The sequence below is a fragment of the Lissotriton helveticus genome, chromosome 12 (assembly GCF_964261635.1).
Source record: "Lissotriton helveticus chromosome 12, aLisHel1.1, whole genome shotgun sequence".
Classification (NCBI taxonomy): Eukaryota; Metazoa; Chordata; class Amphibia; order Caudata; family Salamandridae; genus Lissotriton; species Lissotriton helveticus.
Genome location: NC_136073.1, coordinates 552,439,051 through 552,456,507, shown reverse-complemented (window position 1 = coordinate 552,456,507; position 17,457 = coordinate 552,439,051). Strand labels below are relative to the sequence as shown.

The following is a 17,457-nucleotide window of genomic DNA, read 5'->3' as shown; positions in this document are numbered from 1 at the left end:
GTAATAAGAACTAACCCCGTGGAGGCCTGTGTTTTCCGCAAGGGTCCCGAACGGCAGGAGCTGCCTGTCGCAATATAAGTCCCCTTATGTTAGGCTACCCGCCTCCTCCCATTGGGGACGTTCCGCACTGGTTACTGCTCGGCGCCCTCTGGATGTGCCAAGGATGGGGAGAGACGGCGCATACGGAGTCACATGGCGGGTAACTTGCAGACTGCAGCGGTAGCAGTAGTGGGCCACCTCCACTAGTAGGTGGGAAGCCGACTGCCCTTTCTGTTAGGGTGGAACAACCAACACCACTATCTGCGGGTGGGTGTGTCCCGGGGCACAAGTCACTGAATCCTTCAGATGGCACGCATCAAGCCATCTCGCCACCCATTGGAGCTGCGCTGCAAGATAGTACTGCTCCATATTGGATAGTGAAAGACCCCCCGCTGGTTGCCGAACGGTAAATTTTGATTAGCACCACCCTGCTGCGCGACCTGCCCCATATGAACTTCCAGACATCCAACTCTAAGCTTTTGAACAGCGCTGGTTTGAGGCATGAGGGCACATTTACAAAGTGGTACAGCAGTTGCGGGTGTACCACCATCTTGAGTACCGCTATCCTCCCCACGACCGTCAGAGGAAGAGTGCCCCAGAAAGTCATCTGCGCCCGTATCGCAGTGATGGCTCGCACCAGATTACCTACAAGATGGTCTGCAGGCTCTCTGTAGATGAGTATCCAGAGGTATCGGAATGCCGACACCTGCCAATGGATTGGCTTGTTATTGAGGAACAGTCGTGGGTTCGAAGTGGTCTCCGAGAAAAGGTACAGGCATGATTTGTCCCAGTTTACACGGAGTCCTGAAACTTTAGCAAATTCAAGCAATATTCGCTCAATTGAAGCATAAGATGACCTAACATCTTTGAGGTAAATAAGCAGGTCGTCTGTGTATAGGAAAATCGGATCATCCTTTAGATCTATGACATGCGGGGTACATTCCAGGGTAAGCTGAGGAAAGGTGATGTCCATAGTTTTGAATGCTTGGTTAGCTTCACCTATATCTCTTGCCCTTTCGATTTCCCTTAACCCACTCAATGATCATGTTCCTACTCCGGCTTGCTCCCTCCTGGCCACCCTGGATTGAGCCACTGGCACATTGGTTAGGGGATGATGCCAACAACAGCTGCGATGATGGAAGCTGAAGGAATAGGCAGGGAACTAGGAGTTGTGCCCCCTGGGCAAGAAATAACAAGTGGCACTGCAACCAGCTGCTGAACAACAAAAAGTGAATTAATAAAATGGTTCAAACTTGCCAAACAAGGATTCCTTAATTTTATTGCATTGGTCTTTCATTTTATCTGTGAGATTGTCTTTCTTTACTACCACATACTCCTTCCTAGGGGAAAGAGTTGAGGGACATGGCCTCTTTGACTTAGTACCTACTTTGTCTCTCTTCCTTTTACTCACTTAGTCCCTGGTTTTAGCGCCACTAGGTTGGAGTTTGAGTTATACCTCCCCAGGATGTACAGTAGGGGTACTAGCTGGTGCATATTTGGCACCTAACCTGGCAGCTTGACTGTCGGCTGTAGTTCTTACATCAAAAATTTTAGCAAACGATAAGGCTAGTGGGGCACTTTGGCATACAAAAGAGGGGGGGAGAGTGCGACAAGCGATGTTTGGCTAGCAAAATCTCTGTCAATGACTCCCACTGCCCTTTGCAAAAAACATTGAGGTTAGTACGAGGAACCACTTTATGGGGAATCTATGAGGGCTTATGCTTCCCCATTTAAAAAATGAGTTGATGAAGATATATCCAACAGTATCTGTAGCAGGGATGTGGGAATTCCTATAGCCTGACGCCCATGACATATTGTTTGGGGTCAAGCGCAACAAGTTTTCATGTGTATTTTGTCCTTGGGACAAGTAGACCCAACCCCCCTGCAGCACAAACCCTTTGGCTGCCAGTTTGCAGTACCACATTATGGAACAGGAATTGGTACTGTCTGCGATCAAGGTAATATTTTTGTCTACATGTTAATGCTGTTCAAACTTGTATTTATGGCTCATTATTTGAAAGCCTTTATTATTAGGATGAGCGCGCTAAGTAAATGTTCTAAGCTCTGACTGCACTACGAACATTGGTTCCAGTATAAAAAAGTGTCCACACACGTTTTCAAAGTTTAGCAATATAAGGTTATGTATAATGCTCCCAGAATGCTCTCTGATTTGATGCAAATATTTGGAGAGAAGGTGGTGAATACACAATTGGTTGTGCATATCAATCGGCACAACCTACTTCACCCCATACAATCAGGCTTCAGAGCTACGTACGGAGTCAGCATTACTCTTCGTCACGGAGACAATACGCAGGTGTGCGGATGAAGGTCAGACTGTACCTTTGGTCCCGTTGGACCCAGCGCAGCCTTCAAAATGGTATCCCACAAACTGCTCTAGCAGCAACTTAGTTCAGGTGGGCTGGAGGGAGTTGCTTTAAGGTGGATGATTTCCTTCCTCCAGGATCGCAGCTTCCAAGTTACACAGCGTCCACACATTTCCAAAAGCATTGCACTCTCACAAGGGGTCCAACAAAGCTCAATATATTGAGCCCAACTCTTTCATCTTTACATCAGACCCCTGGCGGAGATCGTGGAAAGATACAATGTCACCATTGTATCTTATGCGGATGGCAAGCAGCTTGTTGTCACCCTGTCTCATAACTCAGAAGAAGCAGCCAACCAGTTTTCTTCCTGTTGGAGTGACCTTGCTTCCTGGATGTCAAGTAATTGTCTCAAACTGAAAGTGAGCAAAACTGAGATTGTGGTTGTAGGGGAGTTCCCCTCCTTCTGGTCCACAGCGTGGTGGCCCCAGACTCTGGGTCCTACACCTATCCCTAAGGTGGGAGTCAAAAATCTAGGATCCTGGCTGGACCGTACACTCTCCTTCGAGACCCACACTAGGAAGATCACAGGGAAATGTTTTGGAATTCTCAAAATGCTAGAAAAACCCTGGATATCCTCCCTATTTTAGCCAAGAAAACCCTAGTTCATGCTCTTGTAACGTCCCAATTGGACTGTGGAAATGTCCTCTATCTTGGAGCAAGAAAAATATGTCTCCATAGGCTGCAACGCAGCCAGAATGCGGAAGCTCACTTAGTTCTTAACTTACCTAGAAAAGCTTCCTCCGTGAAAGCCCTCGACTCCCTGCACTGGCTGCCTATTAACAAAAGAATTATTTTTAAAGCCCTGTGCTTTTGTCCTCGGAGTCTATGGGGCAAAGGCACTAGTTATCCCCATGATTTACTTGTCCCCCCATAATCCGATTCGCCACCTCAGGTCAACCGGAGCTCATCTGGGTAAAGTCACTAAAATCCAAAGAGCAAGAAAGGGTGCGCGCTCTTTCAGCTATTTGGCAGCCATAAAAAATTGGAATGCATTACCTCCTTTTCTTTTAGCCATCTGAAAACATTTTCCAAAAAAGATTGAAAAGTTGATAAAAAAAATGAAAGCAGGAAAAATACACATTTCGCTAACCTACTGTACATTTCAGGTACCATTTCTTTGCAGAATCATTTAGAAACATGTGTTGATGCATGCTAGGGTTTCTCAAAAATATTGATAAAGGAAAATCAGTGTAACCTGTTTTAATAAGGTTATGGGAAACAAAAATAAACAAGCATTGGCAAACCCAGTAGGTCTGAAATTGGTGGTCAGCTTTTTAGTTGTCAAAATGCGAATTGTTTTGGCATGGTTTTTGTAAAACCTTATTGGTGTGGGAGCTGCCAGGCCCTCCGCATTATAACAAACATTGGCAAAATTAAAAATGTATTTTGGTCTCAAAAAGCACACACTGCCACAGTAGTTTCTATCAGTGAACAAAACTCGTGTGCTGATAATGATCCTTGTGAAAGAGCAGAATGCCGTCACTCACAGTGAAACCAGCAGATACAGAGAGAGGGTCAGAATTTTAATAAATGCAAAAGGCCATGGTCAACGCCAGACCAAATTAGGGGCCCAATTATTAAAGAAAGTCTCAAAAGTGCACCCTTGGTATATGTCCTTGTATTAAGTGCAGCTATATGCCTTTCGTGAATTCCCAAGAATTTACAGAAGTAGGACAAGACTTAGTACTCCTAGAAAATATTTGTGAACTGCAATTTAACATGAGCAAATATGCATGTGTAGATTAGCTAATGTGAAAATCTGAGTGTTTGCAAGTTCACTTTCCCTCCAACCACTGTCAGGAGTAAATTTCCAACATTTCTCAGAATGGGAAAAAATTTGAGAGGAGTTGTTGAAACCCCTTAAAACATGCAAGTTAGTAGGTTTGCACAGAGTCAAAAGGGCATTCTAACCCTGGAACTATTGCTTACCCTTACCTTCTGCCCCAGTATGTAGTAGATCTGTGAAAACATGGCAACATAAGGGGATTGTAAGTATGCAAACACAATTGTGGTATGAGCTCTGGCATAATCAGAGAGGCTATATCAGAGCTCCTATACAATGAGTTTGCTGCCATAATTTGTCGCCGCACTACATGGAACCAAAGGGACATTTCGTTACAGGACAAGTAGATTTATTAAGCAACCTGCCCCATGGCCAAGTAGATATTTTAGTAAATTCCACTGAGCGTTATATTTTGGTTGCACCTTGTATGGACATATCTCGCTAGAAACTAGACTGATCCTTGCATATGATGTTCATATATGTATATAAAGTCGGTACACACCAGATTGGGGGTTCCTTTTTGGCGTCATGCGGGGCAATTTGTAGTGCAGCATTCAACGCCATTACTCATTATTACTGGGTTCACAGATTACCTCTGAAAATCTCTGATATCTCATTCAACCCTGTCGTTGCTGTGTTATATTTCATTATGAGTAATGCTTCCCGCTGATTGAATCTCACCTCAATGTCTCCTCCTTGTAGGTCGTTGTTGATTTTGGAAATAATGGTCCACCGCAGGTCCTCCTCTTTATGTTTATTTGACAGCCAGTGCTGTACTAAAGGGGCATTTGGTGTCTCCTTTCTTATTCTGGACTTATGTTGCGTAATGCGCTGGCGTGCCTCCTGGGTAGTCTTTCCAATATATAGTTTGGGGCATGGACAGATAATCCCATAAACTACATTCCTGGTCTGGCAATTGGTGAAAGCCTCATGTTTCCAGTGAATTCCGTTAAAACTGAACACTGTGCCTTCATTTGTCTGTGTGCAGCATGAACAGTTTCCGCATCTATGGTGGCCTACTACCGGAGGTAGTCCCATCATGTCTCGTAGCGTTGTTTTTGCGGCCGGGGGCAATGCTGCCCTCACGATGTGATTTGCAACACTTTTCTTTTTTTAAAGCGAAAAGTGGCGCTTCTTGGAGGTCACTGTGTAGGTCCTTTATTAAATGCCAGTTTTGCAACACCATTTTACGTAAATGGTTAGCGTTAGGTCCGAACGTGGTCAACAGACAATTCTTTTTTGTTCTGGTCGTGTTTTCTTTTGTAACAGTGTGTCCCTCGGGACCCACCAGGCTCGTTTCAACGAATGCCTTAGCAGTTTCTTCGGATAACCTCTTACAAGCAATCGTTCTACCAATTCGTTGGCATGAAAAGAGTATTCCTCCTTGTTAGAACAGTTTCGTCTTATTCTAAGGAATTGGCCGAATGGCAGATTCTGTTTAAGACTTCTAGGATGGTGGCTCGTGTAATGGAGTGCTTTATTTCGGTCCGTTGTTTTACGGAACAATGTCGTGCCTAACGTGCCATCCGCTGCATAGACTTTCACGTCCAAAAAGGTGATATTTTTGTTGGACGATGTGCAGGTGAATTTGATGTCTTCCAACCTTTGGTTTAGCCAAGTCATAAACTCGTCTAATTTGTCTTGTGTCCCCGACCAGATCATAAATACATCGTCGATGTATCTCATATACTTTTTGATGTATTCAGCATATGGATTGTTGTTATAAATGAATTTATTTTCATAGAGGCCCATGAACAGTACTGCCAATTCTGGTGCAAAGGGGCAGCCCATGGCTACCCCTTTGATCTGGTAAAAGAAATCCGTATCAAACTGAAAATAATTTTTTTGTAAAGCAAATTTTGCTAGTTGGACTATGAAACTCGTGGGGACTCTTGTTGGGCGTTCCCTTTGTTCAAGAAAGAATGTAGTAGTCTCCAATGCCTGTTCCTGAGATATCTGTGTATATAACGAGACTACGTCCATCGTTACTAGCAATTGCTTGGTTGCATCAAATTCAACTGATGTTATTTGATTTAAAAATGCTGTTGTATCTTTTAGGTGCGCTGGAATCTCTGCAATGAAAGGTTTTAAAAAGAAGTCTATGTATTGTGAAACTGGTTCAATGAGTGACGAACAACCTGAGACTATCGGGCGTCCTGGAGGGTCCGATTCATCCTTATGGAGCTTGGGAAGGACATAAAACATTGGTGTTCTAGGATGTTTGTTTTGTAAAAAAAGAAAATTCTTTGGGTCCTAAGATCCCTGAATCTCGGCCTTCCTGAAGAATAGAAAAGAGCTCTGTCCCTAAATTGATTGTTCTAACTAAATAAGACTGTTAATGTCAAAATAACAAAGTGTAATACCATCTACTTGGACGTATAACCCATTTCTTTGACATTAGGCTCAAAAGAATGTTTTATGTGTTTTTGTAGTTATGAATGAGGTATGAATGGATGCCTAGTATGGATGATGGATGTGCTGTAAATTTGTAAATGTAATGTATATTTAAATTATGATGCTCTGAAGTGTATTGTGTTATATTTGTTTGTACATGCACAAAAAATAAGTGATATCTTTATGAAGTAATATGGTTTCACTATAAAAATGACTTAATAAAAAACTAAGTGACGTAAATTAAAAAAAAATGGACTGGTATGATTCATTCATAAAGGTTAGTATAAATAGCAGAAAGTGAAGTCCAGTACTGGCAGTTGTGTTGTTCTTTTGTTACATTAGGCTTAGCCTTACTGGGTCAGAGCCACGACCCTGTGTTGTTTTTTCTAGTTTGAATATTGAAGCATAGGGTCTAGCTTCTGAGTTAATCTGCATCATTGGGAAATATTCCATAACCACCTTCAGGCCTTCCATTTCTATTTCCAATGGCATCCCGAAGACATGTATTCTGGATATGCATTTGAGGGTCTGCAAGTGGTACATTTATGTTTATAGTTAAATTGTGCAAATCGTCATACCTTTCTTGGTGCTTGCCATATTAAAAAAACACCTGTTGTACTCCTTTTGTACTCCCTTTCAGGATGTTCTGTATTTGATTCAAAGCAGAAATTTGATTCAAGAACCTTCATTCTTTTTTCAACCTCATTTGTCTGCCTTCAAATCTACTTGATATTTTTGAAGGATCTTCAATGAGGGTTTTTTTTGGGGACTTCTATAAATCAGACTCTTTCCTGTGGATCACTCGCTGTCCTCCGAATATATGTACTGTATCTTACTATGCTCTTGTATCTGATGTAAATTTTAATGCAACAATCCTAAATGTAAAGCGCTCCGATACCCTCTTGGGCCAAGTTTGCGCTATATAAATCTTTATAAATAAATATAGTGGTTGGCTTCCAATGAACCGAAGGAGGAATTTCTTAATGATATGCTGCCTCACATTTTTCTTGATTTCTACCATGGAGCCTAGACTCCAATATGCCCTGCCAACTCCTGGTCTCTTTATTTGGGAGAAGTTTAGTATATACTACGACAAGAGGATGAACAAAGGAGTGCGATGCTCCCCTCTTTGTTAACCGGCACTTTTGCCCCGGATGACTGGGGGAAGAGTGCTGCTTAGGGAAATTCTTTGAAGCCACTGTCCCTGAAATGGAGAGCCAGTTTCTTTGTGCTATGCTTAATAACGGACTCTGAATGCCCAGCCATTTACATATTGTGGTATAGGAATACCTTCTTTGGGAAAGCAGAGGCCAAGACTAACGATCTACAGAGCTCACATGAAGCGGCTCTTTTCAGACCTGCTCGGCTGCATCTCCACCAATACAGTTTCGAAAGAAAATACAAAATCACTGTTTTTGAATTAAAGACTGCTTTTAAACAGAGCGTCGATCTCCTATGTCCCCCAACATACAGAAGCAATGTAATATGGCTTACTTATAACACTGACCTGCTTTCTTTTGCTAAATAAACAACTCTACTTTTCATTGGTCATATGACGAAAAGAACGAATTTCAATGAATTGTCAGTAACTGATTGGGAGGGGGGGTGGGGGGAATATAATATGGTGTCCTTACTAAACATATGTCCCAATAGCTGAAACACTTTACTCGGAGAGCTACAACAAATACTTAATATTATTTACTATGCAAGAATACATTTACTTAAGAGACAAGCTGCGAGACAAGCTATTCGCAGGAGGCCAAAAACAGTATATCACGGTCAATAATTTATTTTGGACAAATATGATTCTGCAAGTCCAACAACAAAGTCTACGACAAAGAAATGTTTCCACTTACATTGATACCGCAAAATTCTCTTCTTCAAAATTTTCCATCATTACTGGTACATTCCTCGTGCACACAAAATCTTTTAACACAGAAAACAAGATCAGGTTAAAGTCAAAACGTTGTAACTTTCACATAGTAATCGCACTATCATGTTTAATTTAAAACACAAAAGAAAAGCGCGGCAAACTTCTTTTACGATAAATGCCGGTTTCAAAATTGTAAAACCCCAGTAGCAGAGATGGGTGCATTCAAAGCTCATTAACACAAATGCGGTTTAAATAACTCGCTCGAGTGCCACACCACCTGCGCAACTGACGGAGAAGCAAGGTGAATTACAGACTTGGCAGAGGTGAGAAATGCAATCTCTAAAAACACAGGGTTAGCAGCTCCACCCACCTGTAATGGTAAATGTCAAGGCAACAAAGGGAGGATGCAATGAAAATATTATTAACTTGCTAGGTGGCGCCACTGATTAACCCTATATGTTCCCATCCATACTCCCCCAACCTTGCCATAGTGAGATGCCACAGCATTCTGTCATACAAGCACCTGACATTATCAAAGCGCCGTCGCCGTCGGTCGTCTGTAAACAAACTAAGGTGCGTACCGGTAATCCAACCAACGCCTTTGGAATCGAATACTCCAACGCTCTACTCAGCGTCTTGGAGGTTGCTGCTCTTCACTTCCTGTGTCCATCGTCTTCCAGGAAGGACTGCTGCTATTTACCCTGACTTCTTGTTCCCCCTGCCATAGAGGTTTCTAGAAGGTCCATCATTTAGCAAGACGTCCTTTAAGGATACAGAGATCAGGCTGATTTCTTCTCCTTTTGGTGTCCTGCTTGAACCATAACAATCCAGAAAGATTCCTATATGTTAAAGCTATGTGAACCATTCTGTCTCACAAGCTACCTAACGAACGGTTCAACCATAGAAGGAGTAGCAGCATTTCTTCTCGCCTTTCTATTCGCTGGTGATGGTGGTCTCCGGTAAGGGACGAAGAACAAGCATTGGCAAACCCAGCAGGGCTTCATATTGTTAAAGAAGCAATGGCACTCACAATATCAAGCCTTTAAAAGCTGCAAGCAGCACTTTCCCATGTAGACTGCACTACCTTTGGCTTATACTAGAGGTCTCTCGAGCTATACAAAAGTGCTGTCTGTAGCAGATTGATGCACTTTAAGCTGTTAATAGTGGGCCCACAGGCATACCTTGCCCCTTTTCACAACACCACAGGGCAGACATAATATATACGCACAGCAGGGGAGGATATAGATTAGGGGCCTGATTTAGAGTTTGGAGGATGGGTTACTATCACAAACATGATGGATATCCCATCCACCTTATTACAAGTTCCACAGGATATAATGCACTTCATTCATTCATACAATGCACTTGCAATACGGTGGACAGGGATCTGGCCCTAGGTTTGACAATTAGGTAGGTTCGGTTTGGTATGTATAGTGGGTCAAGTATAGTAGGGTCAAGTATAGTAGGTAGGTTAGGTCAGTTATTGTAGCTAAATTATAGTGGGCAAGGCAGGTAGGTTCAATAGGTCGGTATAATCCTTTGGGTACTGGATGTTAGTTATGGTATGTTAGGTAATGTAGATTAAGTATGGTATCTAGGCATCGTAGGCAGCTTTAACAGGTAGAAATGACAGGATAGGTATCGCAAAACATAATTACATTTTTGTCTGATATTTGAAAATGGTATTTAAAAATGAACTACTAAAGAGTTTTCTAGTTTTCTAGACTTCTTGGTTATAACTTACAGCACTGTTAATGAAAAGCATGAACTCATTCTTTTATTAATAAAGCACACCTTTTTGCTTTTAGTATGCACAAAGGCGGTAACTATTATCTGACAGTCTGAGGCCTTGACTAGGAGACTACCATCAAGAGACAGGGACCAAGGACCAAGAGGCATGGGCGCTGCAGGTGAAAACTATCCATCATGGGATAATGTAAATTTGTTATTGGCTCTGTCCTCATACCGTAGTCATGGGGCTGAGAGCATCTCACAGGTATGAGCTACAGTATAGTGGTTACCTCCTGGGTCCCACAAACCACACAGGTCAAGAACCCGCACAGCAGGGTCAATCAAGCTGCGTAAAACAGGTCACTGGCCCCACTCTGAGCGTTTGGTAGTGCAATCATGTTAACAGCTGAATCATGATGAGGTCAGCTGAACGAAGTGGCACGTGGTGAACTGGATGAATGTATAGTGAGATTATTGGGAGAGTTATGTTGCGCTATATGACATTGGTGTGTCGAGTGAGGGGTGTATTAAAAGATTGATGGAGAGAGAATGGCATGTGAATTTGTTTAAATATCGGTGAATGTTGATGTGAGAATTTGGATGAGTGGAATGGTATCAGAAGAATGTGGAAATATTGTATACAATTTGGAAGAAAACACACATCATCATGAATTATGTTGTAATCTTTTCACAATCCGGAATTTGGACGTATTGGACATATTAGGTCCTGTGGTAATAGGTCTACAATAAACAGGGGCACATATTTGAGGCAGAAAATTACTATGTTATCAGCAAGTCCTGGACCTGGAGTAGACCGGTGTCCAAGATGGCGGGGTGAGGACGCCGAGAAGCAGCAGCTCACTCTGAGGCTCCTGTCGCCTTAACAAATGTAACAGGGGAACAAATACGAAGAAGAAAGCAATTGGGAAAACACTTGTCTCTATCTGTTTCACAATGCCAGTAGTTATGAGAAGAAACCGAGAAGAAAACTACCTTTAGCTTTCCCTGACTATCGGGGGGTAATTAGAAGCTGACGGCGGTTATTGGACTTGGCAATCGGGAGTAACGGACTAACGGCTCTGCTTGTGTGCTTGTCTGCTGACCAATGGTGTGTAGCGGGCTGTGAGCTGGCGAATCTGTAAGGCAGGCAGGCAAGGAAGCGAAGTTCGCTTATTGACGGATTGATGAAACTTTATGAATCTGTAGGCTGTTCGTGTTGGTGTCTCAGGATTACCATTTCCATTGTGGGAACACAAAGAAGTTGAGAGGACGAATGCTGTGGTCCTACCTTACCAGCGGCTTCCTGCATACAACGAGGTGCACAATTTCTCGGCTGGTCCGGTCTTCTACTCTCGGCTGGTTAGGTCTGCCATTGCAGCGGGGGCAGCCCGCTCCGGCTCCGGCCCAGGTCTCGAGAAGGAAGGAGAGAATGGCACCCCCCAAAAATCCGCCGAAATCCACACGGACGGCTAAAGCAGCCGCTACGGAATCCGCAGCCACCTTGCAATTAACCCCCCCACCCTCGGCTCCGGCCCCTGCCTCGATCTCGGCCTCTGCCTCAAGAACTCCAGTTATAACTGCGGCGGTAGCGGCAGCAGCTTCACTCCACCAGGCTTCAGTGGATATATTGAATCTGCAGTCGGGGGCTGCAGAGGTAGTCGGAGCGGGTAAGCAGCCTTTTCAATTACCTGTTTCTGTTGCAGTAGATACTGTGTCGCTTGGTAAGGAAGATATCAATAGCAGCAACATCAATTCAGACCAGATGATCTCAGTTATACCTGACATTTCTCCCCCCTCTAATTTAAAGGCTCAACCCCCAATGGTGCAAAGGGGCCCTAATACTGTTTCAACTGAGGGGCAACAGGGGGCAACATCAGCCGGGGGCGGCTCAGTTAATGATCATGAGGTAGATCGAGTGAAGAAGGGAGATGCTGTTTCGGAGGGTACTTTGGAGGAGGAAACTAGTCTTGAGCCGGTGAATATCCAAAACACACAAGCTAACACACAAGCTAACAGAGAAACCGCTACCTCTTCATTTCCTGGGATGAGGGCGAGACAGAGACAGAGGCGGAGGCAGAGGCGGAGGGTGACGAGACAGGCTCCAATGAGGATTACGAGGAGGTGGAGGTGGAGGACGAGAATGAGGACGTGGAGCTTGTTAATTCCACACCCGGCTCTTCTCAAGATACTGCTAAATTTCTAGCTAGCTGAAGGGAAAAATCTAAAACTAAAGCTAAGTCAAAGCGCAAGAAGGGGAGAATTGCCTCTTCCGAGGGGCCAACGATCAATACTACTACTACTTTGAAAAAGTCATTCCTCACGGAAAAGAGTCCTCTCAGAAAGTGGATACAGGCTAAAGGGCTAGCTAGAAATACGACCTTGCAGCTATCCGGCACAAGCCTATCGATTCTCGAGTCTCCGCAGAGGCTTCCCGTGGTACCAAGGGTTCTATCTCCTACAGTTACCAACATCAATACTAATATTAATACCACTAACATTGAGAATGGAAATACAAGCCCTTCTCCATCAAATATTGATGTCTCGGTGTCTTCGGTGTCTTCGGTGGCCTCAGTAACTATACTAGACGCTTCGCCCTCTGACTCTACCTTGGCTCCTAACCATCATACAACCACCATTGTAGCCTCATCAAATCATAAAATTTCATTTCCTACAACTACTCCTATGTTACAGGATCCTCTTCCACCGTCCAAACATAAATCAACTGATCCAATCTCCGACGCTACCAACACAGCATCGCTACCCTCTTCGGAGACTGCTCTCTCCCCCATGACATCATTTTGCTAACCCTAACAAAACACCGTCTGGAGGCTCAAGAACATTTCTTACAACTGCGGGAGGACAATAATAAATTACAGAATGCATTATCAGAGGTGACTTCAAAACTGGGGGCGGGTGTCACAGGAAATAGAGGAGCTGCAAAAGAGAGTGGTACATTTAGAAGAGGACTGTGTCCATACTGAGTCTTCCCTGAGTCAACACGATGCTCAGATTACATCTCTGCAGCTGAAGGTGGAAGACTTAGAAAATCGCCAACGGCGCCCGAATCTGAGACTTTTTGGCATCCCTTAGGGCAGTGTTCTTCAATCTGAGGGGCGCGCCCCACTGGGGGGGCGCGACACCTTCCCAGGGGGGGCGCGAACTCCACTTCAATTTGACCTTTGTGCCCTGCAGTCGTCCATCTGTCCGTGCAAGTCTTCTTGAAGGACTCCGGACTCCGGTATGTGGAAGGGGGAGGGAGGGGAGATCGATAGGGCAGGAGGTGCCCGTTCTTTTGTTATGTTAACTCTCCCAGGAGGGGGTTAATCACAGAGCTGACAGCTTCAGCTGCAGTGGGACACGCTTCTGTTTTTTAGCAGAGGAGACCCCTCGCCTCCCACTGCACCTGAAGCATGTCAGCTCTGTGAATTAACCCCCTTCTGGGAGAGTTAGCTCTTCCCAGAACGGAGACAAAGTTTCCAGGGACATAATGCTCCGTTTACTTTCTCTTGTATTTGTTTGCTCATGATTGTCACTTTTGCCTCATGTAATTTAGCGTTTGCTTTTGTAATTTGTTCACTTGTAATGTTCTCTCATGTATCAGTTCTGTTCCTATTGTGAAGCGCTCTGACCCCTTCGGGTAAAGTCTGTGCTATATAAAAACGCATAAATAAATAAAGGGGTTGGGTGGGGGGGACTGAAAGTGCCAGCTCTATTCTACAGTCTTGCCCTCATGACCTTGAATCATTACAAAAACACAATGTTGTAAATATCGTTTTTCAATCATTCATTTTTAATGTGTAAAAGTCTATTACATACATTTTGCAGACAAAATGTGTTTATGCGTCATGCGACTTCCATATAAAAAGTTTATTTTAGATCAATACATGACCTCACATATGCGAAATAGAAGGTGGTGACAGATTATTTACAGTAATATTAGTGAACTGCTGTTGTGTTACATACTGAAAACACACATCACTATCCCTGAATATCCTATGTACACACATTTAGTATTTGACCAAAGAAGGCATGAAAGAGCGGAGACTAGATCATAAAATCAAAGCTGGTCCGAACAGGGGCCCCAAAAATACATTTGGCCCACAGGCCCCAAAATCCTTAAAACGTCCCTGAAAGTTTATTTTAAAATTACACAGGCAGGCGCGCAAAATGCCAGCCAGCCATGTGTTGTTTAAACAGCTTTCAAATTGCTAAATATGATTCTAAATAAGAATTATGTATTCATTTGTAATGTTAACGAGCTCCCGGTCCCCCCTTATTTTTGTTGATTCATTTGTAATGTGCCTTTTCTATCTTTGTTCCCTTTTATTATCAGTCATGGATCATTCATGAAGCTCTAGAAAACAATTAAAAGTTCTTTCTATTTATATTTGCTGTTCAAAGTGTGCACAGACAAGTGCTGAAAATACAGCTTTAGGTGACTGCTTATTTTTATACCATCTGTGACATCAAAATAATGAGCTGGCAACCCTAATCATAAGACTGGAAGTTTGTTGAGGGATCAGCACATTATTTCCTCCACCCTGATTCCTGGTTACTGCCACAATATCAATAGTTTAACACATTTGAAACTCTATGCTGCCGTCAATAATATGCTGAGTTACTTCAAGTGTCTGGGAATGCACCCTGCAGTCAGACCACTCACTCCTCATTCTTGCCCTTCACTTTCAATCTCACCCAGCACTCACACTGACCCCGATGCACTCACACCATTCACCCACTTACCCTCCACTCACAGCGATCACAATGCACTCACACCATTCACCCGCTCACCCTGCACTCACAATGATCACCATGTTCTCACACCATTCACCCACTTACCCTCCACTCACAGTGATCACTCTGCACTCACAATTCACTTGCGCTTTTCACCCAGCCTGCAGTCACACGAGCACACTACTCAACCTGCACTCGTGACACTTCACTCACCTATCCCCCTCACTGTTCAATCTGCAATCTCACTCCAATAAGCCCACCACTAACTATACATTCATTCGTCCCACTCTGCACTAACATGCGCCCCCAATTTCATATGGTCGCCTCACTCACCCCTGTACACAAGTATGGGCATGTTGTGCCCCAATAAGGTTTTCGTCCTAAATTACAAAAGGAGACATCTAAATACACTACAATGCAGCCTTCCAGGGGGCCCTTGATCGAGACACTTCTGAATATTAACAGTAAACGCTTTTAGAATTTCGACTACAGTGCCTGTGCACCGTTAGTAGCCTGGCTAAATAGGGTATAGCAGAGCTGAAAATAAATCATTTAAACTCAAAACTGTACTGAACAGGGGCCCCCAAAATAGTTTTGGTCCAGGGCACCCACATGTCCCTACCATCACAAAGTGTGTCAGACAACATTACTCTGAAGTAAACTAGGCAACATCATTAATTTATTATTAGTCTATTTTTTTTAAACATAAGCCTGACGTGTCCCAAACCACTACTACTTCAGGCAAGCAACTTATCGTACCACTAAGGAATTCTCAGTGAGGTGTTTGTTCAGCGCCTTCTCTGTGGACTTTCAACTGTCTTCGGATCCATAACTGGTTGGTGGGCATTTTGTCCCATTATAATCCTGCCTAAAACATTTGTTAATGATTTCTAGAGAAGATTTGTTTCTCGTGTTCCAGCTCTGAGCTTGGGAGTTCTCGAAACATCTGACAACACTGTCTCCCTTACAGTCCCTGTCTTGGCTGAAAATGTCTGCAGAATATTCAGCTTTGGGAGAAACTGCTATCAAAACTCTCTTGCCTTTCAGCTCGCCCCATTTATGCGAGATTGGGTTCTGAGCACTTGCGGTATTAAAGACGAAGTACCGTTCAAGACTGGATGTGGAGCACAACCTGAGGATGGCAGTAGCAAAAATCCATCCACAGATTGACCGTCTCTGAAAAACAGGCACTCCCGTCACATTAATGTTGGTGGTGTTATTATCAATCCATGTCATATGTAAAACAAAGCATCCTAGTAAAAACAATTTGCACACATTTTATCTTGGAAAGTGGTGTTTTGAGCTGTCTAATAAGCCTCTGTCATTTCACCACACCCAGCTACTCACAAACCTGCAGTTTACTAAGCACTCTTATTGTATTGAATGTTATTCGCTGAATATGCCCGGAATGTGCGCGTGGCGGTTGAGTTGAGAAATTTCTGTCAGGTGGTGGGGGGGCCCAACATCTAAAAAAAAATCAGCTGGGGGGGCTCAACCTACAAAAGTTTGAAGACCCCTGCCTTAGGGGGTCGAAGGGTCAGATGCGAGAGCTTATCTTGTCATTCTACTATCCAAGGCTTTCCCCGATTTAGCGGATTGGGATTGGGACTCCCAAATCCAGAGAGCTCATCGGCTTCCCTTAGTCCAAAGGAATAAAGAAAGCAAATTCCCTAGACCTTTTCTTATTTATTTTGGTAATTTTCTTTTGAGGCAAGCAGTCTCCCTGAAGGCACTCCCCAACTCCCCGGTCACTACGGAGAACCTGTCCTTTTTTGTACAGTCAGATTTGAGCAAACCCACCATGGATAGGAGGTGGAAGTTAAGGAAGCTTATAGATCCTTTTTAATCGAAAGGAGTGCAAGTGTTCTTACAAGAACCAGCCCGTCTAAAGGTAATTAAGGGAGGCCACACTTATTTTTTCACGGATGAGAAGGAGGCAGAGACCTTGCTATCACAACTAGGCTAATGTTCGATTCACTTTTCTTTACCAAGCACAGCATAGATATTGTTCTTATGAAACTTTATGAATTTTCTATTCTCCGTCTCTTCTATATATTTTTTTTTCTCTGTTTTCCCAGTGTTTATCTTCTTGAAAAGTAGTAAGGCGGCAGGTAGCTCTCATGACTGCTGCTCTCCTTAGCTGCCTCTACAGCGGCAGCAGGTTCAAGGGAGGGTTTTCTCTCCAGATGGAGAGTAAGACAGGGGGGGAGGGTGGGGGGGGCTGGGTACCTTGGGGAGAGTCGGGCTTCAGGGGGTAAAATAAAAAAAAAAAACAGCACAAAGTGGTATATTATGGAACATGTTGGGAAGAAGACACGTTTGTCTATGTAATGGACAGAATTGTAGAATGATTCCAATTTACGTTTTGAAATGTATAAATTAAAATGCCTGGCTTGGAATGTTGCGGGGTTAAACAGTAAGAATAAAAGACGATTTGTCTTGGAAGAGCTTAGATTATCCGACCCACATTTTATTTTTTTATCCGAGACACACATTGCTTTTAAGGATAGGAAGCTACT

General features: G+C 43.5%; 1 protein-coding gene across 4 annotated transcripts in view; it reads right to left on the bottom strand.

Moving 5' to 3' along the window:
- The window catches only part of ARL2BP (ARF like GTPase 2 binding protein), a 284,386-nt gene that overhangs the window by 210,982 nt on the left and 55,947 nt on the right, over positions 1 to 17,457 (bottom strand). The window contains exons 1-2 of one of the 4 annotated variants that reach the window (XM_078671597.1): positions 11,493 to 11,513; positions 8,457 to 8,526 (exon numbers count right to left, since the gene is read on the bottom strand). In XM_078671597.1, the coding sequence (XP_078527723.1) occupies positions 8,457 to 8,497 (41 nt within the window). In that variant the 5' untranslated portion in view covers positions 8,498 to 8,526; positions 11,493 to 11,513. Of the gene's footprint in view, positions 1 to 8,456; positions 8,527 to 8,996; positions 9,076 to 11,492; positions 11,514 to 17,457 lie in introns of those variants that run through there. The other 3 variants (XM_078671596.1, XM_078671593.1, XM_078671594.1) reach the window with 3 other exon arrangements.